The sequence below is a fragment of the Panthera pardus genome, unplaced genomic scaffold, assembly GCF_024362965.1.
Source record: "Panthera pardus isolate Hobbes unplaced genomic scaffold, ASM2436296v1 HiC_scaffold_4, whole genome shotgun sequence".
Classification (NCBI taxonomy): Eukaryota; Metazoa; Chordata; class Mammalia; order Carnivora; family Felidae; genus Panthera; species Panthera pardus.
The window spans coordinates 19,000,339-19,027,806 of record NW_026526969.1 but is presented as its reverse complement, the minus strand read 5'-3'; the positions used below and the strand labels follow the sequence as shown (position 1 = coordinate 19,027,806).

Below are 27,468 nucleotides of genomic sequence, written 5' to 3'. Positions count from 1 at the left end.
CCTGGCACTCCCTGAAGGGCTCTGCACGCACGGTTTCTTCTTCCAGATAACCTTGTCAGAGTGCGCTATTCTTCCCTATCTCGGAGGAGGAATTAAGGGTTCGTTGGTCTTCGGTCCCTGTGGCCAAGAGCAAGGCCAACAAAGACAGAATCACCGCTCGAGACTGCTGTGTCTGCCCTCAGGGCCGAACCTCTTAAAATAAGTGAAAATAGCCTTTTGCAAGTGGAGGATTCTGACCATAAGGATCAATATAGTGGGTTAGGATTGGTGGCTGTCAATCAGGGTGATGTGATTCCCAGGCAACGCTTGGCAATGTCCAGGGACACTTTTGGTCGTCACGACTGGGAGGCAGGGCACGCTACTAGCAACTAGCGGGTAGGGGCCAACGATGCTGTTCAACATCCACCAGGGCTCAGAGTAGCCTCTCCAACACCCGCTTAAAGAAGCATCTGGTCTACGGGGCAGCGGGGTGACTCAGTCGGTTAAGCGTCCAACTTCGGCTCAGGTCATGATCTCGTGGTTCATGGGTTCCAGTCCTGCATCTGGCTCTGTGCTGACAGCTCGGAGCCTGGAGCCTGCTTCAGGTTCTGTGTCTCCCTCCCTCTCTGCCCCTCGCCTGCTCACACTCTGTCTCTCTCTCAAAAATAAATAAAGCAAAAAAAAAAAAAAATTAAAAATAAAAGGCATCTGGTCTAAAATGCCAACAGAGCCAAGGACGAGAAACCCTCCTTAAGATCAATGCATAAAAAATGAAATACAAAAGAAAGAGTCCATCGATATTAGTCTAAGTATAGTTTTCATGCATTTTTTTTTTTTAGTATTTATTCTTAAGTAATCTCTACACCCAACGTGGGGCTTGAACTCACAACCTTGAGATCAAGAGTTGCATGCTTTTCCGAATGAGCCAGCCAGGTGCCCCTTCACGCACGTTTTATTACAATTATTTGTATGTGTAATTCTGGTCTTCATAAGAATTCCCCAGGGCACCTGATTAAAATGCGAATGCTGGGATTTCCATCCAAAATGCTGACGGAGGGTCTGGAAAGCGATTCTAGAATCTGGATTTTTAACTAGTACCCCATGAGGCTCCAGCACTGGTGGACCATGGACTCCTGCTTTTGAGAAACACTTGAACACATGCCCTTGAGAAACAGGTGGCCAACCTAAGAAGGATTTGAAGGTTTTTTTGTTTTGTTGTTTTATTTTGTTTTTGTGCCGGGCTCCTTATGAAGCATTTTATATACATTGTCTCATTTAATCCGTCACGTTGTGCACGTTCCTTCATTAATGCATTAAATAAAATCACTAATATTTGTTTATTTTATAGCAGTGGGAGAGTCATGATTTTATCTTTCCTGAAATGATCCTTCAACAACTTAACAAGTGTCAGATACCTTAGGGGATTTGGGGGACCTCAAGAATACAGACAGGACTTTGCTCAAACTTACAAGCAGTATGAATGAAATCTGAGGGAGACAGCTTCTTGAGCATAGCTTTTATACCACGAGATAGCAAATACCAGATTTTTACAAATCCCATCTGAGACTCCTTATGAAGGTTGCCAACAAGGCAAACTCAAGAAGGCCTTTATGGTGAATTAACACGCTGTACCTGCGCGAACAATCAGGCCAAATCTAAGGAGACCGGCCTTATTTTAAGATTAGAAGTATCTTTCATGGAGGTTATGAGACTGCAAAGAAGCTTTGTGCTTCAGCGGAAGACGATGCGGCTGTCTAGAACACGCCTTCCAGGTTATAGGATTCTAGCCTTTGAACTATTTTTACAACTCTGCAGTGTAGATAACCGAGAGCAATGCAAAATTATTCTCGTCTATAGGCAACAAACTCTCCCCGTGCAAATGCGTATAGACATGCAAATTATTCTTCCCACTGCAGAAGATGCCAGTTTTGCCTCCATGTGCACATTTGTTTCAGTATCTATAGTCTTCTAGAATTTTCTTTGGAATCTCTTGCACACTGGTTTTTAGATCTTTCTGGTTTGTTGGTTAATGAGCTAAGTATAAGTTTCCATATGTGTTCACTTTACATCTGTGTCAAACAGCTTTATTTCCTTTGTTTTGGTTTAAGACTGCTAAAATTTTTTTTTAATGTTTATTTATTTTTGAGAAAGAGAGAGAAAGTGAGCAGGGGAGGGGCAGAAACAGAGGGAGACACAGAATCCAAAGCAGGCTCCAGGCTTTGAGCTGTTAGCAGACAGCCCGATGCAGGACTCGAACCCACAAGCTATGAGATCATGACCTGAGCTGAAGACGGACGCTCAACTGACTGAGCCACCCAGGCGTCCCCAAGACTCTGCTTTCTAATTGCTCAGGTCATTGGTCCTTTAACCTCTGGTTCCGGTCAGTTTTTAATTAATTAACTTATTATTATTTATTTATTTTATTATTATTTTTGTTTGTTCCGGTCAGTTTTTAAAATTACATGTGAAATATCAATCTGCACTGCATGAAGTATAACTGGGTATTATTTTAGGAAACTTTTATTATACGTGTGTATATTTATTCCGGGTGGATTTAAATATATTTTTTTAATTCGGGATGGCTATTGCTTTGAGGTAAATACTTGAGCCCCTAACGTGTTCGTGTTGTCATATTCAATTTTTACTCACTGAAGATTTATTGAATGACTGGAGTGTTTTTAAATCGGGCAGATGTAAATGGAAAGTTGGAAAGCTTCATGGTTTAGGATTCGTCGCTCTCTTATTTCCTCTCCCCCGACACCCACCAGAAGCAAGGTACAGGGCAATTCGAATGCAATACTCAAGCTGCCTCCTTTGATATTGCTGCGCACTGGGGGTCAGTGTAAACCTAGCACCCAAGAGACACACGGTATTACAGGCTGCGACGTGCCTCTGAGGCAAGCCCTAAGCGGTAAGGTCCCGAAAGGCTGACCCTCATGAGGCAGCTGACAGTGGATCAACAGAATTACCTTTACACACGAGAGGGAGAGCCACCGTCCCCATGCGCCAGTACCCGGGTCCTTAGGGCTGGCTTGCCGGGTGGGAGACCTGGGGCAAATCCCATCAATTCTCTGGGCTGATTTTCCCTGTGAAACAGGAAAAGTGGCAAATCAGATACTGTATGTGAAATTCTTCTATAAACCGTAAAGTCATCTCACAAGAACAAAGAGTTCTTTGTCAGGCTCAGGGGCCCTGATGTTTGAAAAAGCTCCTGGGTGACTCCAACTGCCGCTCCCCTCCCACATACACTAGGGAGGGTTAGAGGGTTAGAGGTGTTCATTGACTGACTCGAGACCTTCCTATGAAATATGCATGGTCTCTGTGTGTGCATACAGGTGTCCTTTCCAGAAGGCGATGAGGGTGCCAGTGGCCCTGCCCCTAGCGATTAAGATTGCTGAATGGCCTAGGGGAGCCACTGCTTCAGACCACCTTAGAGAGGCAGAGGGCACTGGAAAGATTCTAGCTCCTGGTCCTCTCAGCCCAAGTCCTTCAGTCACCAGATCAGAATCTTAGCTTTTTGTTCGTTTGTTTATTTAAGTAATCTCTATGCCCAGCGTGGGGCTGGAACTCACAACCTGAGCCAGGCATCCCAGAATCTTAGCTATTTTTACTCCTTCCCTATCGGAACTGATGTATCCTCACATGTCATGTATACCTGGTCATGACACCTTCTATCGCCCTCCCACTGAACATCACCGCCCGGCTTTGATCCCCACCCACTCCTTAACAGCCCTCTCATCCGGCATCCAGCCAGTCCCATTCTCCCTACGAAGTACCAACCAGTTAATCTTCCTAAAGCTGAACTTTAATTATTTCTCTGTCCAGTAAAAAATCGTCTCCCTCTCCGTATAAACACCCCACAATCCAGATAAACGCTATCTCTTCCCCAAGACCCACAGAGCTTTTGGAAGAACAAGATAAGCCTGATGGCATCCAACTAGATAATTCAAGTCAAGTCCTTGAAGTGATTTTGGCCCCGAGAAGCAGAAATGTCAAAATATTAAAAATATACCCTTTCTTTAGGATTGAAGGTTACTCGTGATTATCTGATTATTGGAACTCAGTCAGCATCCCCCAAAGGGAAGAAGTAAAGGAAACCAAAGACTGATGGCTTACAGCAAGGGTTTAAAACTGGTCAGAACCAGTAGGTCCTAAAATCAAAGTAATGGGTTAACAATAGCCTTTTGGAATGGGAAGAACAGAATAGAATTAGAACAAAGGTAGAGTAGATCCGGATGAATCGGGAGAGGTTAGGGTAATTTCTCCCTTCAAACTTATCTTTCAGTAATCTACATCTACAGCACAAGTTTCGCATGTAAAACAGATTTCTTACTGTAGGGTGAGTCAAAAAAAAGTTTGAAAGTCACCACAGGTAATCTACATAAGCAGAGGGGAAGCTGGGATGTTAATAGCAAAAAGTGCAAGGTCACGGGGACCTACAGAACACCACAGAAGAGACAGGGCTGGGGTGCCAGCACGGGTCAGCACCGGTGGGGCGGACACCGCCGGGGGGGGGGGGCGGGCGAACGTGGGGTGACTGGGGGTTTCAGGGCACAGTCCCCGGGCCGGGTGGGTTGGGGGAAAGGAGGAGCCTGGAGAAAGGAGGCGAGTCTCGGGTGAAGGACAAGGAGGCGGCCTGAGCGCCGGGACGCAGAGCCGGGTGACCACCCCCTCCCAGTATCAGAAGCCGAGGGACCCCCGGGGAGGCCTGGCTGGGGGCGCGGCCACGCCGTGGGACCCGCGACCCTCCCGGCCCGCTGGGGCCCGTGCTCACCGGGCACCGGCCGGGCGGCGGCGGCAGCGCACCCCTCCCTCTCCGGCGACCAAGCCGCGGTGGGTCCTTTGGCCTCGACCGCCGGAACCACAGGCGTCGACCTCGCGGCCCAGGCCCCTCCGGCCACCACAACCCGAGCGCCCGCTCCCCGCCCCCACCTGCCCTCTCGGGAGCGAGCCTCGTGCCGGCGCGCCGCCCCGCTGGCCAGGAGCGCGCGTCTCCCCGCAGGAGAGCCGACCTCTTGGAACGCCCAAACGGGCTCCCAGCGCGCATGCGCCGCAGGGCCGCTGGCGGGGGGGCCCCATTCCGTGAACAAATTCCGCTTCTCCGGCTCTTCCGTGAGCCGCGCCGAGCTGGCGGCCTGACCAATCGGCGCCGGGATACAGGGCGAGGTTTTGCGAAAGGGGCGGGGCAATCCTAGGATTGGGCGGCGGCGCCCGGGGGCGGGGCGTCGGTCGGACCCGCTGCTTGGACTAGAGATTCTGCGCGGGGGCTCTCGGACACGTGAGTGAGTTGAAGGGCTTTCTTGAGACCCCCGGGGCCTCCACCAAGGTTTGCCTCCGTGCTCGCTAAGCGGGAGCATTTGTTTACATATTGTATTAGACCTGTCACTTTCTCTAGTCAGCAGAAGGACATTTTTTACGCACCTCATTGAAACCCTCCAAGACCCCACCCCAAAGCTGGGGCAGTTTGAGATTCAAACCACAGTAGTAAATAATGATCATAACGGATTATGACTTTGAATAAAATAAGAATCCACGAGTCGATACTGATGTAGATAAGTAGATGGGGAGAAGGAAAAGCTCGTTCTTAGAGTAGAAAGCCAAGTAAAAAATGAAGAAGGGATGATGCAGAAAATCAGCATTTGGCAGCCATCCTAATTAATACCCGATTTGAGCAAAAATCCTCAATGGCCGCTAAAACTGGAGAGTGAACGTTTAACCAGGAAAGAGTATTTACATAACCCCAAAGGTAGTTATTAATTACAAACGGGGAAATAGAAATTTTACAGTAGAGAAATGGTTCTCAAAGTGTAGTCTGGGCGTTCCTGGAGGTCCCTGTGGAATATTGCAAAGAAGGCGACGTGACTGATGTAACAGGTTGATTGCCAAAGCACATGTGAGAATCTCTAGTCTTACCTTAGGCTTACTTTAAAGAGATTTGCAAAACTGCAAAAACAATTCCACTCCTCTCACTGTATTTCTTTGTTTTGGTAAATACAGTAATTTCTCATAAAAAAAGTTAACACATAAATGGTTTACTATTGTTTCATTTTTGAAAATGGCTTTATTGAGATATGATTCTCATACAATGCAGTTCACCCATTTAAAGTGTACAATTCCAGTGGTTTTTAGTATATTCACAAAGATGTGCACACATCACCACAATCAATTTTAGAACATTTACTCCAGAAAGAAACCTCTAGCAATCGCTGTGAAATCCCCCATTCTCTGCCCCGCTCCCCGCCCCTGCACCTCGGTAACTATTCATCTGCTTTCTGTCTGTAGTTTGCCTATTTTGGACATTCATATAAATGGAATCATCCGATATGTGGTGTTTTTTGGTCTGGCTTCTTTCAGTTAGTATAGTGTTTTCAAAGTTCATCCTCCTTGCAGCTTGTGGAAGTGTTTTGCTTTTTTTCATGGGCAAATAATATTGTACCGCGTACGCAGATTACAATTTGTATATCCATTCATCTGCGTTGGGGGGTTGTTTTTGTTTTTATCCATTAATCCATTGATGGCCATTTGGGTAGTTTCCACTTCTGGGCTCCTATGCCTACCGCCGCCATGAGCATTTATGCACAAGTTTCTGTGTGGACATACGTCTTCAGTTCTTTGGGGTGTCCACCTAGGAATGGAATGGCTGGGTCATGTGGTAACTCTTTGTTTAACCATTTGAGGAACTGCCAGACCGTTTTCCACAGTGGCTGCCCCGTTTCACATTCCCACCAGCAGTGGACGAGGATTTCAATTTCTGTCCATCCTCGGCAATGCTTGTTATCGATCTGTCTTTCTGAGCAGAGCCACGCAAGTAGAAATGAAATGTATCTCGTGGTTTTGATTTGCACGTTCCTGATGATGGACGACGTGGAGCCTTTTCTCACATACTTGTCATTTGCATAGCTTCTTTGGAGAAATGTCCATCAGATCTTTGCCAACTTAAAGTTGGGTTGTCATTTTATTATTGAGCCTAAGAATTCTTTATATAGTCTAGGTATACAGGTGCCATTCAGATATATGATTTGCAAAAACTTTGTCCTGTTTTGGAGGTTGTCCTCACTTGACTGCCCACAGTTGAGAGATGATGTGCTTTGAAGCATTAAAGGCTCTTTTTTTCTTTTAATTTGAGAGAGAGAGAAAGTGGGAGTGGGGCAGAGGGAGAGGGAGAGAATCCCAAGCAGGCTCCACACTGTCAGCGCAGAGCCCGCAATGCAGGGCTCAAACCCGTGCCCCAGAATCATGACCTGAGCTGAAACCAAGAATCGGATGCCCAACAGACTGAGCCACCCAGCCCCCCCCCTTCCCCTGCCCGGGTACCATTTGTGGAAAAAAAGACTATTGTTCCCCCCACTTAATTATTTTGGCACCCTTGGTGAAAATTAGTTGACCGTAAATTTGAGGCTTTATTTCTGGACTCTCAATTTTACTTCACTGGTTTATGGCTCTGCTTACACGAGTACCATATTGTCTTGATTATTGCTCTTTTCTAGTAAGTCTTGAAACCAGAGACTGTGAGTTCTCCAGCTTTGTTCTTTTTTCAGGATGAGTTTGGCGGTTCTGGGTCCCTTGAGTTTTCAGTTGTTATCTCTCCTTCCAATCTTTTGAAAATGAATGTTTTAAATTTTGCATCCGTGAGAAAACACTCCATAGCAATTATTTTCATGTCGCTGCCTTTCCACTTAACTCTGTAGTGTAAACACCGCCTATATCGTAGGCTTATTTTACATATGATTAGCTACACAATTTAGTTTTTTTCTTGGTGGACACTGAATTTCTAAATTTCGCTATTATAAATACTGCCGCTGTGGCTGGTTTCATTCCTAACTTTTGGGAAATCTGGGTGAAGAGCATATAGGAATGCTTTTGCACTCTTGCAGCTTTCCTGTAGGTGTGAAATTATGCCAACATAAAATGGCAAACAGAAAAATTCATTCACCCTTTGGCATTCATTCTGGCCTCCCTCGCCCCTCCATCCCTCCCTCCCGCACCCGCCCCTCCCTCGCTCACTGACTCCTCCTCCCTCGCCCACCAGCCCCTCCTCCCCGCCTCGCCCGCCCCTCCTCCCTCGCCTCTCTGTCACTGCTTCGCCCACTGGTCCCCCCCTTACCTTTCGGTCCAGCCGCCCGACCCAGCCCACAGCCCCTGGACGCTTGTCCTTCTCCGACCACCCTGTGCGGTGGGGTCCCGGATCACGGCCGGGGCGCTGCTTTCCGAGACACTTGGCGAGTGACACCCGGAACGGCCCCAGGCCCCTCACCTGGCCCAGGCGCGGGGACGCCCCCGCCTCCACTCCCGCACGGCGCCCCGGGCCCTCGGCTCACCGCGACCCTCCCCAGCCCCGCGGGGACCCCTCCGTCCGCCCGCTCTCCTTCGCCGGGCCGCAGCCCCCGTCTTCCGGCCGCGCGGCCTCAGCCTTTGCAGAGGGAAGACGCTGCTCCTCTCTAGAAAACCCCACGCGGCGCTGACACCCGCTCCCCTGCGCCTCCCTCGCGTTGCTCTAAAGCTGCTGGAAGTGGTCCCTTCCCCCCACTCCCGGCTCCCGGCAGGTGCAGGTGCAGTTCGTGTGGGACCCCGCCCGTCCTCCGCCTCCCTGCCCCTCTCCGCGCGCTCCCCCCCTGTTCTCCACCCCGGACGTCTCCGGGACCCGGATCCACAGAGACCCGCTCTCGGGTGTCTGGGGGACCTGCGGAGAAGCGGGGGGTACGGACAAGGAGTTGCGTGGGCGGTTCCGGGCGGTGCTTGTCATGGGGAAATGCAACGGGATGGGGGGCGCTGCAGGCGCCCCCAGGGGAACCCTCCCCGCGGGATCGTCGGCGCCCACCCCTGCAGAAGGCGGGTGAGAGCGGGTGCTGTGTCCCCACGCGGGGGAGGCGCCGGGACCCGAGCCGCCGAGCCGCGCGCGCCCCCTCCCGGCCGCCGGCCGCCTCAGCCCCGGGTGTGGGCGGGCTGGAACCTGCCCTCCGCCCGCGCGAGCGCGCAGAGGCTGCGCTCACAGGAGAGAAGCGGACGGTGCCGCTGCTGCTGTCGCTATTATTATTACCATTTTCTCGGTGACAGCCCCGGTGTCGGTCGGCACGGACGCCTCTGAGCGGGGGCCCAAACAGGCCGTGGGGAGGACGATAGTTGCCGGTCCTCCCCGGGAGCAGCAATCTCCCCTTTAGAGCTTCGTCCCGGGAAAACCCGGGGCTACTTAAGGGTTGTCGACAGGCTGGACGCGACTGGGAGGCACCGGCCCGGTGGGATAAAGGACGTCCCGTCGCTTGCGGTGGTGTGCTGCAGCCGGTAAGCCGGTGTGGGAGAGTTTGCAATATATCAAGAAAAAATGTGAACTGCATCATCCCAATTTTCTGAATACAAAAAATATTAGACATATCTCTAGATGGTGGAATTACCGAAGATACTTGTAATATTTCCTCATAATCAGTATGTATTTAATCACCATGAATTATCTTTTTTTTCCCCGCTTGGCGCCCCCCCCCCCCCCACTTATTTTTTTAAGGAAGTGTATAGTCATATTCTTCAGTCTTGATCCTCATTATAATTAATGCCCACCCGGCCGGAGCGCAGAGACCGAGAGTTGGTATCGGTGTGTGACCCCTGAGGATTTCCCGGTCTAACACTCGAGGGAACGACTCTTTTCACAGCAACGCAAGGATTCTCCTCCTGGTAGGTGGCGCTGTCCTTCCCAGGTTGGACAGCCTGTCACTGAGCCAGTCTCAGCCTCCTGCCGGCACTCCCCATTTCCCCTGTGTCTCCTCTCCCCCAGGCGGTGGTGGAGAGCGCTGGGACAGTGCACAGTTTGGACACTTCCAGCCCGTTCCCCTCATGGTGCCTGTGGGCTTTGTACGACGATGCTGGCCTGCTGGCCGTGTCCCTCCTCTGCATAAATCCTTCCCCTGCCCCCGGCTCCCGATGAGGAGCCTGGAATCCTCCCTGTGGCCTTCGGGTCCCCAGATCCTGAGCCACTGCCCACCATTCCCACCTGGCTGGCCTTCTTGCCCTGCTCCGTCCTGGCCCGCTGGCTCCCTCCATGGGGCTTCCTCAGGCTTCCCTCCCTGAGCAGTGTGGGCTCGCGCCCCTGTCATATCCCCCCCCCCCCCGCCCCCCGTCACATCCGAGGGGCACAGGGCCTACTCCTGGTCCGGCCTCAGCCCCAGTTTTCACGGACTCATTGTCAGGGAGTTCTGAGTTTCCCGTCAAACTCAGGGAGGCCCAGGCTGTGACCCGTTCACCGCTGGACCCCAGGGCCGGACATTAAGGTCCTCAAGAAGTGAAGGGTCAAGAAAGTGGCAGGAGGGAGAAGCAAGGGGAGAAGGTCAGGGGGCGGGAACAGGACGGGGAGAGGGTGAAGCTGGTGTTGCCCATGCTGCTCCTGTGCAAATTTGAAAGGTTTCAAAGTAAATACTCGAAGACGACCTTGACAGGGCTGGACCGGGTGTGTGGGCTCCCGGCTGGGCTGGGCGGTGGCTTCCCGCCCGTGGGACCAACTACCCTGCACACAGATGACCGGCACCCAGCACGACGGGCCACAAGGGGGAGGCGCACTCAGGAGTCCAACAGGCCCCACTCACCGGGGACCCCTTGGCACCTGGCCCCGCCCGCGACGTCCAAGGCAGCGGCAGGAGGGCTGACGGGGACACACCAGCGCCCGGGGAGGGGACGCCTACCGGCAACCCTGCCCGGTGCAGGGCCGGTCCGTCCTCTCTGTCGTCCGGGCGGGTACAGCGGCGGAGCAGACTAAGCCACACCTTGCCTGCCCCCTCTCCTCACGCCCCCTGCCCGCCCTGCTTCCCAGGTGCTACTCCCCACCCCCACCCCAACGCCTCTGGTGTCCTTGTGACCTCACACACCCAGGGGATGACGCATAACCTCAGAAAATAAAAACCGTGGTGAGGAACGGAGATCTATTTAGACACAGAGCCAAGACAAAGGAACTTTAAAAACGACGCTTCCAGAACATGAATGTTACAAACAACCAGCTGTAAAAGGAGGGGAGCGAAATGGAGCTGCGCAAGGGGACTCGCGGAGTAACTCACTTTTCCTCGGAGGGGTCTGCAGACCCAGGTTACGTTTGGGAAAATGAGGTTTAAAAACATAAGGCCTCTAGACTCAACTCTTTAGAAATGATCTGTGTCCTTTGCCCAATGGCAGTTTTCAAAAAAATGAGGACCACGTGTGGGGAAGCAATGCGAGGCCGAAGCCTTTCCTGTCGGGGGGGCCTCCGGGGAACCCTGACTTCTGCTTGCAGGGGGGTACCCGTGCGTTCCTTCACTTCCTCCTCCAGGGGGTGCGGCACCCAAGGTGCCGGGGGAGGGGCTGAGGTCCCTGGGAATCAGCTCCGAAACACCCAGAAGGAACACAATGCGGCCGTCATACTCTTCTGTCGGGGTCCCCCCCCACCATCCCCCAGGCCCACCCCTTCCTCAGCAGAACCCTGGGTAGCCATGAACACAGGTCCCCCATGCGGGGTGGAGGAAAGCTGTCAGTCCGTGTGGCTCCCTGGAAGAGGCTAGCCTCCTGATGGTCCAGGAGCAGGCTGAGGCCTTCTGGGAACAAGTCCTGGAGGGATGGTCAGGAAGGGGCTGGATGGGCTTCCCTGGGGCTCAGAGCAGGGGGTCCCACTGCTCCCTTTCAGGCCAAGAGCAGCAGGAAGGAGAACGCTCAAAGACCCCACCTAGTCATTGGTGGTTCCCCAGGCTGAGGGGCCAGGGGGTCTGGGAGACTGCCCAGGCCAGGCAGCCCCTGAGGAAAGACCAGGTGAGGGCTGGTGGGGTCCCAGTTGGGTCTCAAAGGACCCGAAATCATGGAAGGTTTTTAAACCTGTCCATAATGGGACCTGGCTTATAGCTTCTTTTATTCTTTTTGGGTTTCTTTCTGCTTACAAAAGTAATGTATGCTTGATTTGAAAAAAATTACATGGTGTTTGAGAATGAAAATCAGTTGGCAACTGGGTCCCAGGCAGAGGTCACAGCCAAGTTCACTGACCCAGTAAGGGCGCACCCGCGCTTGTCAGGGTTACAGGACCGTGCCGGGCACGATGGCGTCTGCGGTGGACTCCTCCCCGGCCACCTCCGTGCTGGGGGCAGGTTGCCCTGCCAACCTTCCAGCTTCTTTTCCATCTAGAAGACATAGAGTGAGTCAGGCTGGTGTCACAGGATAAGGGAGGGGACAACCCAGAGCCTGAATCTCTCAGCCCAGCCAGGGGATGTTCTGGAGGTGCCACTGGCTGACTTACAGAAATCATTGCTGATTCCAGAGACATGCTCCCCAAGGCCACCAGCCCAGGGCCACAAAGGCCCTTAGAGTCATTTCCAGGGAACTTCGGGCCAAATCAGGGCTGAGCTCCAGGAACCCACTACTGTCCCCACCGCCCAGCCTGGGATAGGCTAAGAGCTGGAGAAGTCTGTGGTCCAGGTGTAGAAAACACAGGGTGGCAGGTTGAGGGGGTTGTTCACTGCCCAAGAGTGCCTGCCTAGGGGAGCCTGAGACATAGCCCTTGCTCTGCTATCCAGCCCTCCATCTGAGGAAGGGTGGCTTTGTTCTAACTGTCACCAAGGGGCCGTGTGGGCTGGGGACCACATGGTCCCAGAGCCCAGGCAGATCTAAGGAGTGGGCAGGGGTCTCATATGGGTGTAAGGGACCACCCAGCTCAGTGACAGGCTCTGAGCCAGATTCTCCCTGTTCATCCTCTGCAGTGACCAGCTTGTGGCCTCAAGATTTAGCTCCCTAAGCCCTGCCTTTTCACAGGTCATGGGGATGGCACTCTCCACCCCCTGGAGAGCAGATAGACATGGGGGGGCCCTTGGGGCAGGACTGGCTGGTGGAAACACGCAAGGGTGAGCTGGACACGCCACAGAGGGGCCTCCAAGCTCCGGGGGGTGGGGTCCCCTAACTCCTGAGTTCAGCTTCCGGCCAGCAGGCGATGCGAGCTGAGGTGTCCCTTGGGTCCCCTGAAACTCCAGGCCTGTTGCGGGGGATGCCCCTGTCACAGGTGCACTGGCATCTCAGCTCCAGGGGAAGCAGTGGGGTCCCTCCCCTATGCATTTGGGCCACTCATTCCTAAATTTCCATCAGTGAGTGGGGTTCCCTGCACTGCCCAGCTAGCCAGGAGCCTCCTCCCCTTCCCAGGACTGGCTGACAGGCCAAAGACCTGGGTGTGCTCCGGGGCAGGGGGTGGCACCTGTTCATAGGCAGCAAGTGGAGGCCAGCCACTGTGGCTCATCCCCGTCTTCTCCGGACACAGCAGACCACCCTCCAGTTGGCCCCGGCTCATCTCTTCCCCAGCCACTGGGCAACCCTTCCCTTGAGCGTCTCTCAGGATTCCACGCTCAGAGAAGGCACCCACGTTCCAGGGTCACCTGTACTAAGCTGGGTGGGCGATGGGGGTTCTGCCCGGGGCCTCAAATAGACTCTGGCACAGAAACGTGTGCCCCCAGCCCCCCAGACACAAACACCTAAGGGCAGATATGGACAGAAATAGGCCCACGACACAGACACACAAGGACGCACACAAACATACCCGGAGGGACACACAAATTTACCCTCCCAGGCAAATCCACACATACGCAGAACCTTAGACAAGCACAACGTGCATGGACGTCCACATACATGCAAGATTCACACAGAGACACGGACAGGACACACACAGATGCACAGAAACGTGCACGCTCTCCAGAGCCAGCCACGCCCAGCTGTCCCCCAGGCTCCCAGGTGGTCAGGGGACTTCCGGCCCCGGGGAGGTCTTGCTCACCCTGAGCTCGGGACCAGGGCCTCACCTGTGTCCAGCTTGCCGCGTTTCTGCTCAGGCTCCTGGGGGGGCGCCTCAATGGCCCTCTGAGCCTCAGGATGGATCTTGAGGAGGGCTTTAGCGAGGGTGGCGGGGCCCGGCACCCCCAGGGACATGATGCAGTGGACTCCTTTGCGCTTGGCCCCTGCCACCTTGGCACTGTCCTTAGAGGCTGTCAGCAGGACCAGTTTGGAGAACTTCCTGGGCTTCCTGGGGGCCGCGGGGACGACATCAGTCCCTGGCTCAGAGGACTCGGGGGACGGCTCCTGGCCAGCCTTCACACTCTCACCCTCCTGCTCGCTGGGCTCGGGAAGGGGCATCCTGGGACGATGGTCGGTCCCCCAGGCCACGCTCAGGCCCCAGCAGACGGATTTCTCCTCTTCCTCCTCCTCCCGGGTAGGGAACCTGGCAGTCCAGGGGCTCCGTCCTAAGGAAGGAGCCAAAATCCATCAGTGGAGGCACCCCTGGGCCGGGGGCTCAGGAAAATGGATGTGGGGTGGAGGTCGAGGCAGACGGCGCTGCCTCGGGACCCCCGGGGCTGAAAAGCTGGGGAGGGGCCCGCACGGAGCTGGAGAACCTGGGCCTCTTCCTCTCTTGGGCAGCCTTGGGTCTGTCACCTCGCCTACCCAAACTCCACTTTCCCATCTGAAAAATGTGCCAAATGCAGGGCTCTCGGGGCCTGTCGGGACCCCTGAGGCACAGAGTACCGTGAGCTCGTACGAACAGAGGCCCGTGGGTGCTGAGCAGGCTGTGATGTGGTTTCACGGGTGTCCCCATTTCACTTGGCCCCGTGTTATGAAAGTCGATCATTCTTATTGACCCGATTTACAGATGAGGACACTGAGGCATTCCAGGACGGCCAACACGGCCATGACGTGCAGAGCCGGGAGTCTGGTCGAGGCGGATCCGGAGCCCGTCCCCACACAGTACCTGGTGTGCCTCAGCCAGGGTAACATCCCGGCCTTCCTGAGCACCAAGCATCGGAGGCCAGCACTTGGGACATGGGCTCGGGTCACAGACCCTCTCAGAATGCCCGGTGGCCCTCATCCTGACACTGTGTCCCAGGGATCCGTCCCCCATCCCGGGCGTGAGGCCCTGGACCACCCGGCACTCAGGAGATGCCAGGGCCCCAGGAGGGCAGCGACCTTGCGCCTGAGCCGGTGGTGGTGCTGCCTCAGTTGTGGGGGGGACAGGGCTGCAGAGGCGTCTGCGGAATCCACAGTCACTGAGGGCTCCCCAGACTCCGGCTGGAGAAGCAGAAAAGACGTATCACAGGGGCCGACGGCAGGGCAGGGCTGGCCTGGAAACAGGGCCCCGGGGCATCAGCTCAGGTGCAGTGGCCGTTTTGTCTGATGGGGCGACCGCGTGGGCAGATGGCGGGGTCTTTCTCCGTTTACAGTGTTAGCACAGAAAGAAGACCGCATCCTTAGCAGACATCTCACCTCCCCATCTCAGAACCCAGGCGATGGCAAGGATCACAGACACCTCCCTGCCCACGCCCCTGGCCCACCCTGTTTATCCCACCAGGGTTGCAGTTCTGTTTCCTGGGACCCCTCCCAATACATATGACCCGACGGCGCCAGGGCCAGTATTCCAAAGTGTCCCAAGACCCCATCCGTGAGAGGAGTCAGAGGTGTGATGCCAAAGAGGGGTTGAAGTGCCTTGCTCCCTACAAGTTCCATCCCGGTCCCTCAGGGCAATCTGCCTGGTAACGGGTCACCTGACCACAGGCACCCCTGGGATCAGTGTTTGCTTCTCCCTCCTGCCCCCGGTTCAGCCCTGGGACGTGCCAGCCTCCGCTCCTCCAGTGCAGTCCTGCCCCTGCCCTGCCCGTGCTGTCCCACAGGGTGACACGGCAGTCCTGGAGGAACGTGGGGACCGGCTTCAGAAAGGACACCACCAATGCCTCCCCTGGGAGGGCAGCTCTGGCAGAGAAAGGTCGCGGGGGAAGCCCCGCCACAGGCGCTCCTGTCCCCACACACTGATTGGTTTTCAGGGCGCGTCCCTCTGGAGCCAGCCCACCTCTGTGGTTCACCGGCTCTCCCTGGTGTGCGGTTGAAACCCCACAGGGGTGGACCCCTTCCTCACAGCATATACAAAAATTAACCCTAAAATACTCTTAAAAAAAAAAAAAAAGGATAGAAGGGGCACCTGGGTGGCTCAGTACGTTGAGCATCTGACCTCTTGATTTCTTGATTTCTCAGGTCATGATCTCACAGTTCATGGGATTGAGCCCGGAGTCAGGCTCTGTGCTGTCTGCATGGGATCCTCTCTCTCCCTCTCTCTGTCCCTCCCTTGCTCTCTCTCTCTCAAAATAAACAAATAAACTTAAAAAAAAAATAGAACAAACAGATAAAATGGAGACTTCATCAAAATGTAAAACTTTCGTGCCTTACAGGACGCCATCAAGGAAGTTGGACGACCACCCAGAGAGGGGGAAAGAATTGTTGCAAATCACATCTCTGCTGAAGGAACTGTATCCAGAATTTACAAAGAACTCTTACAACTCAGTAGCAAAAAGGCAAATAACCCAATTTAAAGATGGGCACAGGCTCTGAATAAGCCTTTCTCCAAAGAAGAGAGGCAAATGGCGAGTAAGCCTGTGAGAGGCTCGGCGTCACTGGTCAGGAGGGAAACACGGAACGAATCCACCACGAGATACTCCTTTCCACCACTAGGATGGAAAAAATAGAAGGCACACACACAAAGCAGGCCATGACACGTGGGGGTGAGCAGGGGGAGAAACCGGGAGCCCCCTGCACCGCTGGCGGGGACGCCACTAGCAGAGCCAGGTGGGCATTCTGGCACCTCCTCCAAAGGTTAAGCACAGAGTTCCCACGTGACCTGGCAACTCCACGAGAAGGAAGTACGTGCCCGAGGGAAGTGGAGACAAATGTCCGCATAAAAACTCGTACTGAACGTTCACAGCAGTGTTATTCATACGCATCAAGAAGTGGAAACAAACACCCATCAACAGATGAATGGAGAAATAAAACATGGCATCTGCATACAATGGATATTATTTGTCAATTTACAAAACGTGTTACGGGGGCGCCTGGGTGGCTCAGTCGGTTAAGCGGCCGACTTCGGCTCAGGTCATGATCTCGCGGTACGTGGGTTCGAGCCCCGTGTCGGGCTCTGTGCTGACAGCTACCTGCCCCTACCCCACTTGTGCTCTGTCTCTATCAAAAATGAATTTTAAAAAATGTAAAAAAAAAAAAAAAAAAAAAAGAGTGGGATGCTTAACAGACTGAGCCATCCGGGCGCCCCAAGCATCTGACTCTTGATCTCAGCGCAGGTCTTCTGTTTTATTTATTTATTTATTTTTTTTTTTAACATTTATTTATTTCTGAGACAGAGAGAGAGCATGAACAGGGGAGGGTCAGAGAAAGAGGGAGACACAGAATCTGAAACAGGCTCCAGGCTCTGAGCTGTCAGCACAGAGCCGGATGCAGGGCACGAACCCACGGACCGCGAGATCATGACCTGAGCCGAAGTCGGATGCTCAACCGACCGAGCCACCAGGCGCCCCAATGTTTATTTATTTTTTAGAGAGACAGGCTGTGAGCAGGGTAGGGGCAGCGAGAGAGGGAAACAGAGAATCTGAAGCAGGTTCCACACTGCCAGCAGAGAGCCCAGTGTGGGGCTCAACGTCACAAACTGTGAGATCATGACCTGAGTCAAAGTCGGTCGCTCAACCGACTGAGCCACCCAGGTGCCCCCCAGCTCAGGTCTTGATCTCAAGGTCATGAGTTCAAGCCCTGCATTGGGCTCCATGTGGGGAGCCTAAGTAAAAAATTTTAAATGAATTTAAATTAAAAAATAAAATAAAATAAAATGACCTCGCGACTAGAAAATCTATAGAGTAGAAAAATCCATCCACGGACACAGATGTGTGGTGGGCTAGGGGTGGGAAGGAGGACAGTGAGAGAACGAGGAGGCGTTGTTTGCTGGTGGGGATGGTCTCTGGGGCGATGGAAATGTTCTAAAATGACTGTGGCCATGGTTAAACAACTTTCTGAATACACTAAAAGCCACTGAATTGTACACTATGAGCGAGTGAACTGCATCGTATATGAACGATCTCCTAAAAATGTTATCTATTAGGAAAAAGGGAAATTAAGTCTACAACCAGCAGTGCCCCAGCTTCACTATACCTAAGAAGCGCCTGGGGTTCTTGTGACAAACCCGCAGTCCTGGATCCCAACCCCCACTCAAGGGGGCTGGAGGGGGGCCCGAGAATCTACACTTTTTACCAGTACCCCATTTGTCTTTCCTACTTGGAGAGACATGGACCACAAAGGTGCCACGGGCCTTTCACTTCAGAAGTCTGTAATTTCTAGTTCATAGGTTGAACTGGTGTCCAGTGTCTCCATGAACAGGGGTGGTCATGTCCTGCCGGCTGGATCGGCCTCTTTTCTGGAGTCATCCTTAACCTTCTAGCAATTTCTTTTCTCGATGTGGAGGGAAGACTAGAGCGGCAGCTATTTTAAGCCTAACATATATTTTTTGAAAGTTAAATTTCACTCCATGAAAGTCCACTGAAGCAACAGCATTTTTAAAAGTGAAGCAGAAATGAGTTAAAAAAGAGCAAAGGACTTAATAGTTCACTCACTTTACACCCTCCCTCTAAGTCTGAAATCTGGTGGTTTGATATTGTCATTGGCCTCCAGTCACTCGCTCATCCTAACCCGCTGTCATGACATTGGTCTGCACGGAGGAGACCCAGAACCCATGTCAGACTTCTGACCTCCGAACAGTAAGACTGTTACAAAGCTGTGTTGTTTAAAGCCACTAGATCTGTTGTAATTTGTTACGAAAGCAATTGGTAACCAATACAAGGTCCAATCCCTTGTTCCCGAGGTTCTGAAAGGCACCATTCGAACACTGCCCAGCAACTGATGGGGGTTCAACCAGGGCTCAATAGAATTACCTCCACGCGTGTGGGAGAAAAATACCATCAACCTCGGACAAATCCCTTCCCGCTCCGGGCTGCTTTCACCTGTGCTCTGGGAATAGTGGCAAATTTAGCAGAGGTTCTAAAGAGCAGGTAGGCAAGGCTAAGCTGTTTTCAAAAGTCCGGGTGATGCTGACCGCTTGCACCCTGGGGCTCATGGGGGACTGCGATTAGGTGCTGGTAGCATGAAGGGCCCACATGGGTGTGCAAGTACACATCCTGACAGGGAGATTTCCAAGGCAGCAGCGATCCAAAAAGACCGAGGAGTGCTACCGTGGATACACAGGGAAGGGCTTCCCCATGGTGGCAATTTCAGGCAATGACGCCTCCTCCCCCTAATCGCCATGGCTCGGAATCTTACTTTTACTTCTCCTTACACACTGTAATTTGTCGTCAGACCTGTCTCTGCTGCACCCAAATAGCCCCTCCTCCCCTCCCCTCCCATTATTACAACCACCCCCTCTCTGAGCCCCGCGGGGTGTCTACCCCCCCTCAATATGTCACAACTCCAACTCCAATAGAGTGGGACAAGACTGAGGATGGCTGCGGGGGCGGGGGGTGGGCAGTACTGGGTGTGGTCAAGGAAAAGCAGACCGACGTGAGGATCCTTGACTTGGGGTGTCAGGGCTCATTCCGGGGTCGGGTGGGTTGGGGGGGAAGGAGGACCAGGAAAAAAGAGGCGAGTCTGGGGTGAAGGACAGGAGGCGGCCTGAGCACCGGGACGCAGAACCAGGGGATCCCCGCTCCCAGCAGCAGCAGCCCTGGGGACCCCCGGGAGGGGCCCGGCCACGCGTGGGACCCGGGACCCTCCCCAGCCCACTGGGGCCCGTCCTCACCGGGCACCGGTCGGGCGGCGGCGGCAGCGGAGACCTCCCTCTCCGACGAAGGAGCCGCGGCAGGTCCTGCAGCCTCCTGCTTGGGGCCCCCGCCTCGGTTCGGACCGTCACCTCAAGCTGGGGTCACGGAGCGAGCATGCGCAGCAGGGCCGGGCGGGGGCAATCCTTGGGCGAATTTCACTGCTCCGGGTCTTTGCCTCGCAGAGCCGAACTGGAGGCCTGACCAATCGGCGCGGGGAGGGGCGGGGCTACGACTCCCGAAGGGGACGGGGCCAGCCCGGGATTGGGCGACAGCGCCTGGGGGCGGAGCGCCGGCGGTCCTAAGGCCTAGAATCAAGCTCTGGGCGGGGCTCTCCCAGCACCAGAGTGTGGGTTTAACTGAGACCCCAGGACATCCCCCGGGGTCTGAAGCCCGCTAGCGGCGGAAGAAACCAGAGCTTTCGTTTAAAGGCCTCGTTCGCGCCTGACACTTGCCTGAGCGACCCGAGGCTGTTCTCTACGCTCACTGAAACCACTGGCTCAGCTCAACCCTGCTTCCTCGACGAGGCAGCATCCTCACCGCCGGCCCCTCCTCCCCCGCCCACCGGCCCCTCCTCCCTCTCCCCTTGACCCCTCCCTCCTGCACGGGCCGCTCTCCCTAGACCCACGGACCCCTCCTCCCTCGCCCCTCCGTCCCTCCGTCGCCCCCTCCCGCACCCGCCCTTACCTCGCCCGCCGGCCCCTCCTCCCTCGCCCCTCAATCCCTCCCCACCGCACCCGCCCCTCCCTCGCTCACCGACTCCTCCTCCCTCGCCCACCAGCCCCTCCTCCCTGCCTCTCCCGCCCCTCCTCCCTCACCCCTCCGTCACTGCTTCGCCCACTGGTCTCCCCCTTACCTTTCGGTCCAGCCGCCCGACCCAGCCCACAGCTCCTGGACGCTTGTCCTTCTCCGAGCACCCTGTGCGGTGGGGTCCCGGATCACAGCGGGGAGCTGCGGGCCGGGGCGCTGCTTTCCAAGACACTTGGCGAGTGACGGCCGGAGCGGCCCCAGTCCCCTCACCTGGCCCAGGCGCGGGGACGCCCCCGCCTCCACTCCCGCACGGCGCCCCGGGCCCTCGGCTCACCGCGACCCTCCCCAGCCCCGCGGAGACCCCTCCGTCCGCCCGCTCTCCTTCGCCCGGCCGCAGCCTCCGTCTTCCGGCCGCGCGGCCTCAGCCTTTGCAGAGGGAAGACGCTGCTCCTCTCTAGAAAACCCCACGCGGCGCTGACACCCGCTCCCCTGCGCCTCCCTCCCGTTGCTCTAAAGCTGCTGCTGGAAGTGGTCCCCTCCCCCCACTCCCGGCTCCCGGCAGGTGCAGGTGCAGGTCGCGTGGGGCCCGCCCGTCGTCCGCCTCCCTGCCCCTCTCCGCGCGCTCCCCTCCCTGTTCTCCACGCCGGACGTCTCCGGGACCCGAATCCACAGAGACCCGTGCTCGGGTGTCTGGGGGACCTGCCGAGAAGCGGGGGGTACGAACAAGGAGTTGCGTGGGCGGTTCCGGGCGGTGCTTGTCATGGGGAAATGCAACGGGATGGGGGGCGCTGCAGGCGCCCCCAGGGGAACCCTCCCCGCGGGATCGTCGGCGCCCACCCCTGCAGAAGGCGGGTGAGAGCGGGTGCTGTGTCCCCCACGCGGGGGAGGCGCCGGGCCCCGAGCCGCCGAGCCGCGCGCGCCCCCTCCCGGCCGCCGGCCGCCTCAGCCCCGGGTCACAGAGTCGCGTGCGCGAGGGCGCGGGGCCTGTTTCGTTTGGTCTTCATCCTACCCCGGTTTCTCTTTAGGCGTCTGAGTTAGTTGTTGTTTCATCGCACTGTCACTCCTTGGCCTCCCCTGAGGTGACACGGGTTTAGCCACAAGGCTTTTTGAATTATTTATAACAGTGAAACGAATGTGAAGTGACGCAAGTCTTCATCAGGGGATGAGCGGATAGGCCAGTGTCCTCTATGCCCACGATGCAGCATCATTCGGCCCCAGAAGCTGCCAGACACAAAAGGACAAACATTGTATGGTTCCGTTCGCAGGAAATGTCCACAATAGGCAAACCCATCCAGACAGAAAGGAGATTAGTGGGTGCCAGGAGGGGTTAGGGGAGGCTTGAAAGGAGATGTGGACTTTTAATGGGTGTGGAGTATCTTTCTGGTGTGATGCAAATGTTCTGGAATTAAGGAGTGGTGATGGTTGCAAATGGTTGTAAATATACTACATTTGTAATGTAGTGATGGTTGTAAATATACTAAAGGGCACAGAATTGTCCACTCTAAAATGGTGCCTTTGGGGGCCCTGGTGGTTCAGTTGGTTAAGCTTCCCACGTCAGCTCAGGTCATGATCTCTGGGTTGGTGAGTTCCAGCCAGGCGTGGGGCCCTCTGCTGGCAGCATGGAGCCCATTTTGAATCCTCTGTCCCCCCTCTGGCTCCGCCCGTCCCTGCTTGCACGCACTCCCTCTCTCTCTCTCTCTCTCAAGAATAAACATCCCAAAATTAAAAAATGGTGCATTTTATGGCATGTGATTTAAATGTCAGTTTAACATGAAATGAAAGCCTGTGCGTGGTTCAGTCGGTTAAGCATCCAACTGTTGATTTCTGCTGAGGTCATGAGCCCAGGGTCCTGGCGGGATGGAGCCTGAGTCTGGCTCCTGCTGAGTGTGGAGCCTGCTTAACATTCTCTCTCTGTCTCTGTCTCTGTCTCTGTCTCTGTCTCTGTCTCTCTCTCTCTCCCACGCTCTACCCCTCTCCCCTCCCTCTCTCAAATAAAAAGTAAACTAAAAGAAGAAATGAACAATCAAGAAAGTGGCAGCTTTATTAAAATTACTCCCTCTACAGGCGCCTGGGGGGTTCAGTCGGTTAAGCCTCCAACTTCCGCTCAGGTCATGATGTCACATTTAGTGAGTTCGAGCCCGGCATCTGATTGTGTGCTGACAGCTCAGAGCCTGCAACAGGTTTCTGATTATGTGTCTCCCTCTCCCTCTCTCTCTCCCCTCCCCCGCTCACACACACTCTCTCTCTCTCTCTCTCTCTGTCTCAAAAATAAACAGTAAAAAAAAAATAATAAAGTAAAATAAAATTGCTCCCTCAAACATGGTTTGTACTGGGGAGGTGGATGGGGAAATGGGTGAAATAAAGGAGATTAAGAGGTACAAACTCCCAGTTACAAGCCGTGAAGATGAAAAGTCTAACATAGGGAATATTTTAAAAAAATTTTTTTTAATGTTTATTTTTGAGAGAGACAGAGTGTGAGGGGGCGGGGAGGCAGAGAGTGAAGAGACACAGAATCGGAAGCAGGCTCCAGGCTCTGAGCTGTCAGCACAGAGCCTGATGCAGGGCTCGAACCCACCAACTGTGAGATCATGACCTGAGCTTAACCGACTGAGCCACTCAGGTGTCCCTGAATATTTTTTGTTCCTTGACTTTAGACATGCATTTTGTGCATATTTTCATTACCTATTTCACACTAAAATCAGTTTAAACAGGTCACTGGTATATTTTGTATGATCCTCATTGAACTCATTGAACTCAGGGGTACTGGCCCCACTGTATGTACAATTTTCGATCGGATGTTACAAGTGCTGAAAAAGTCACTGTCTTTACATAGGCAGGAAGGTATGTGCACCCCAGCGGCTGTAGAAAATCAAATTACAAATGTGCCTTGAGCTCAGGCACACGTATTCCCACGAGATGGTTCTCATTCCCAAAGTATTTGGTTTCAATCTTGGCTTAAATATAGCTTGGATCCTTTTTTTTTTTTTTTTTTTTAGTAGTAGCTTGGAATTCAAGCCAAGCTATTGTTGATGTGCAAGCTGGCAGACGAGGCCACACATCATTCAATTTCCTGGTTCATGTATATTTTTTTAATGTCTTATTTATTTTGAGAGAGAGAGAGAGAGAGAGAGAGAGAGTGAGCGGGAGAGGACAGAGAGAGAGGAAGACACAGAATCCGAAGCAGGCTCCAGGCTCTGAGCTGTCAGCACAGAGCCCGACGCAGGGCTCGAACTCACAAACCATGAGATCATGACCCGAGCTGAAGTCGGATGCTTAACCGACTGAGCCCCCCAGGCTCCCCTGGGTCGTAAGATTTAATACACAGATGACTTAAATTACAACGCTTGAGGAGCACCTGGGTGGCTCAGTGAGCTAAGCATCCGACTTTGGGTTAGGTCATGATTTCACGGTTCACAGGTTCAAACCCAGCATTGGGCTCTGTGGTGACCACTCAGATCCTGAAGCCTGCTTCTGATTCTGTGTCTCTCTCTCTCTTTCTGCCCCTCTCTCTCTGCCCCCCTCTCTCTGCCCCTCTCTGTCCCTTGCTGCGCATACTCTGTTTTTCTCTCTCAATGACAATAGAAAAAAAAAAAAAAAAGAAATGACAATGCTTGTAAACATAGTCTCGTTGGTTGTCACTGGTTAGCGGAGGCTGAGGAGACAGCACAAATAAATACCTTGGTAACGTGTACTAGATCCTGGACCAGAGAAGGACATCAGTGGGAAATCTGGTGACGTTTTAGTAAGTTTGAGAGCTGGGAGTTTGGAAGTTTAGTTAAAGGGATTATATCAATGTTCATTCCAATGGCTAATTATATTGACTATGTTAGTCTGTAACATTAGGGAAAACTGGGCTGAGGGCGCGCCTGGGCGATTCAGTCGCTTAAGCGTCTGACTCTTGATTTCGGCTCAAGTCATGATCTCGTGGTTTGTGAGTTCGAGCCCCGATGTGGGCTCTGCACAGACAGCGCAAGGCTTTGGGGGGGCCAGAAAGGGAGATGGGGGCACAGACACACAGTGGGGCTGTGCGACAATGCAGGCAGATACTGGCCCGATGCACCCGCCGCCAACGCGTGCCAGGAGCCTCCAGCGTGTGGAAGCGGCCAGGCCAGATGGGAACCTCCCCTAGAGCCTGCGGAGGGACTTTGAATTGCAGAACTGTGAGAGAATAAAATGTTAAGTCGCACAGTTTGTGATCCTTCGTGACAGCGACTCCAGGGGACTAATACTCCCACATTGGATTGTCCATAGTCTGTAAACGTTGGAGGAACAAGGTCCAAGCCACCGGAAGTGAGGAATATAATTGGGGCCAACAGGAGAGAAAGACGGCTTTTACTTTACAGTTTGCTTTGTAAATTTCTCTTCTATGTGAAACGTTTACCAGATGATGATTTCATCTGTCTGTTAAACTGCTGAGACCTACACACACAAAATTAAGGAGAATCCTTTGGAGCATTTCAGCAGTATTTCAGTGTATGTTTCAGGGGCACTGCTCACATTCACGATGCTGTTCAGCCATCACTACAGTCTATTTCCCAAACCCCCCACCCGAACAGAAAACCGTTCCCCATGCCTCCTGCCCACCTGGGCCACGGAATTGCAAGATAATAAATTTATCTTGTGCTACGCCTCTAATTTCGTGGTAATTTGTTATGTAGCAATAGGTAACTACTCCAACCTCCTTCATTCATTGATTTACTCATTCACTGTATTTATGGAGCGCCTGCTTGGGCCGGGCACCGAGGAAAGAAGAGGGAACCAAACAGACACAGATCTCTGCCCTTCTGGAGCCTATGTTGTGGGACGGAAGGAGACGATGCCATTGTAGCTCGGTGGGGATGGGGTGGGCGGATCAGGTGATGGGGTGGGTGGACCAAGTCATGAGGGGAGACAGGGAAGGTGCCAGGCACTGCTTGGTTTCTGCTGATTTCTTATTTTATGTTAAGATCTAGTACCTCTTTTCGTTTTCTATTTCATGTTTATTTATTTTAAGAGAAAAAGATAGAGAGCGGCAGAGGGTCACAGAGAGAGGGAGAGAGAGATCTCATGTCCCACACAGGCTCCGCATCAGCACCGAGGCTGATGTGGGGCTTGAACCCACAAACTGTGAGATCAGACCTGAGCAGAAAAAAAAAACAAAACAAAACAGTGGGTTACTTAATGGACTGAGCCACCCAGGTGCCCCTTATTTCATCTTTTTTTTTTTTTAATGTTTAGTTATTTTTGAGAGAGAGAGAAAGAGACAGAGAGCGAGTAGGGGAGGGGCAGACGGATAGAGAATCCCAAGCAAGCTCTGCACTGACAGCACAGTGCCCCAAGCTGGGCTCAATCTCACGAACAGTGAGATCATGACCTGAGTTGAAATCAAGAGTCGGATGCTTAATGGATGGAGCCACCCAGGAGCCCCTCTGGTAACTCATTTCACCTTTCTGCCAGCCCTTGAGGGAGCTGTGTTCTGATTCCTATTGTACAGACAGGCCCAGAGAGGTTAAGTAACTTGCCCGAGGTCACATGGTAAGTCGCGGAACTGGGATTGGAACTAGTGCTCCGGGGGAGCCCAGCGCATGCCCTTTGGTCCCATGGCTGCAGGTGGAGACTCCTGTGTGGCCCTTGGGGTGCCCAGCACCCTCATAGCAGTCATGGCTGATAATTTATTACGGATTCATCTCTGGGGAGTGGTGCAGAGGGGCACTGCGGAGGCAGGCAGCAGGGTCCCTGGGGGGCAGGAGGGTGGGCAGGGGGGCGATGAGAGAGAGCGGGCCTGAGAGGGAGGTGACCCAGGCCAAAGCCAGCACACGACCCTCTGCTTCCTCGGGTCCCCAGAGGAGCATCTTCACAAAACAGCAATGGAAAGAGACCTGCCCCCCCCCCCCCCAGGCACAGCTGGATGCCCACATCTGTCTCCCCGGACACACCCAGGTCTGCTCTTGCCCCCAGCCTGGCCCCTGCCTCCACCTTCTGTCCCTCCTCCCGCTCCCACCCTGCCCGCGGGGACCCGTGTCCACTCCACCTCATATCCCTTTCCTCGGCTGCCCCTGGCCTGACCTGAGGCAGTTTGCATATTTTTGCCCTGGACTTTGAGTGCCGTTCTTCTCTTTCTCAGGCTTATAGGTGATTGTTCTGGGGCGGGGCGTAATCAAGTGTTCTAGAAAACCATGCAGCCGGCTGCTGGGGCCAGAGCCCAGAGGTGACTTAGCGGCCCTCTGTATGGCATTTTCATTCCTTGTGTACCTCCCCCATCCCTGCGGGTCCCTGCCACGTGCTTGGGCATGTCCTGGGCACCGGGTGGCAGGGGTGGGCATGTCACTTCGGAGAGGAGGAAAGTCAGAAAGGAGAGTGGCCGGCCCACATGATGGCTCTGGCCACTGTCCTGCAGCCACTGTCCCCTTGGGAAGCCCAAGCACCCACGTGCAGCCGTCTGCCTGGATGGTCAGGACCCAGCCGGCGACCGAAGCGTCTCTATCTCCTGCCCCTGCATCTAACTCAGGACCACAGGGAAACCCCGCTCTGTCCGGTCCAGACACACAGGGCACCGCTTCCGGTCAGTCACTCCCAGCTTCTCTGGGTCCACAGCCTCCAGCCTCTTTCCCCGTGAAGCTTTCCGCTGCCTCTGTCCACCTGCCAGTCTCCATCAGATACACGGACGCGGCAGAGGAGACAGGGCAGTGGCGGGCTCCACAGACCGAGGGCTGGACGTCACCCCGCCTGGCAGGTGCAGGGGGCTCAGCAAGGGTGTCCTTGGGTCAGCCAGGTCTGCGTCTGGAGGGCTGGGTTTCATCCCGAAGCTAGTAGTGCTGTGTGTGTGTGTGTGTGTGTGTGTGTGTGTGTGTGTGAAGTGGGGGTGGGGGCTTAGAAACTGAAAATGATGGAGGCGGTGAAGGCTAGAAACGAGGTTACCGGGTTTGGTGCCTTGTCCATGCTGAGGGTCCCTTTCAGGTCAAGGGCAGCAGGAAGGGGGACGCTCAAGGACCTCAGTCACCAGGCTGAGGGGTTCCGGGGCTATGAGACCCTGTGACACAGTAAAAAATACATATCTGGTCTCTGCCCATGGTTCCTAAGGCAGAGCTCCCCAAACCTCTGTGATTTCCTGAGTGATAGGGGTGCTCGCTCTAATATTTGGTCTTTGACCTTGGATCCTGACACA

The 27,468-nt window shown here is 54.1% G+C and overlaps 2 protein-coding genes across 11 annotated transcripts in view; both read right to left on the bottom strand.

Annotated features, from left to right (window-relative positions):
* The window catches only part of FLYWCH1 (FLYWCH-type zinc finger 1), a 29,150-nt gene extending 21,010 nt beyond the window's left edge, over positions 1 to 8,140 (bottom strand). For 4 of the 6 annotated variants that reach the window (XM_019468290.2, XM_019468291.2, XM_053893751.1 and 1 more), the window contains exons 1-2: positions 4,754 to 4,905; positions 2,949 to 3,065 (exon numbers count right to left, since the gene is read on the bottom strand). The gene's annotated coding sequence lies outside the window, so the exon portion shown is untranslated. The other 2 variants (XM_053893748.1, XM_053893749.1) reach the window with 2 other exon arrangements.
* A 2,726-nt stretch (positions 8,141 to 10,866) lies between these two features.
* FLYWCH2 (FLYWCH family member 2) lies at positions 10,867 to 20,680 on the bottom strand. Of its 5 annotated transcripts, XM_053893955.1 has the most exons (4): positions 20,431 to 20,652; positions 19,556 to 19,720; positions 13,752 to 14,189; positions 10,867 to 12,095 (listed from the first exon to the last, which is right to left on the bottom strand). In XM_053893955.1, the coding sequence occupies exons 3-4, from the start codon at positions 14,080 to 14,082 to the stop codon at positions 11,992 to 11,994; spliced, it is 435 nt and encodes a 144-aa protein (XP_053749930.1). In that variant the 5' UTR covers positions 14,083 to 14,189; positions 19,556 to 19,720; positions 20,431 to 20,652; the 3' UTR covers positions 10,867 to 11,991. The 5 variants fall into 5 exon arrangements, with proteins under 5 accessions (XP_053749930.1, XP_019323830.2, XP_019323828.2 ...); XM_019468285.2 differs by lacking the exons at positions 19,556 to 19,720; positions 20,431 to 20,652 and adding an exon at positions 20,659 to 20,680; XM_019468283.2 differs by lacking the exon at positions 19,556 to 19,720.
* Between the last annotated feature and the right edge of the window lie 6,788 nt (positions 20,681 to 27,468).

Bases quoted from the DNA above. Each gene is read 5' to 3' on its own strand.
- FLYWCH2 (XM_019468285.2), bottom strand. From the start codon at position 14,082: ATGCCCCTTCCCGAGCCCAGCGAGCAGGAGGGTGAGAGTGTGAAGGCT. The intron at 12,096-13,751 runs GTGAGGCCCTGG...TATGTCTTCTAG, and splicing joins ACGCGGCAAGCTGGACACAG to ATGGAAAAGAAGCTGGAAGG.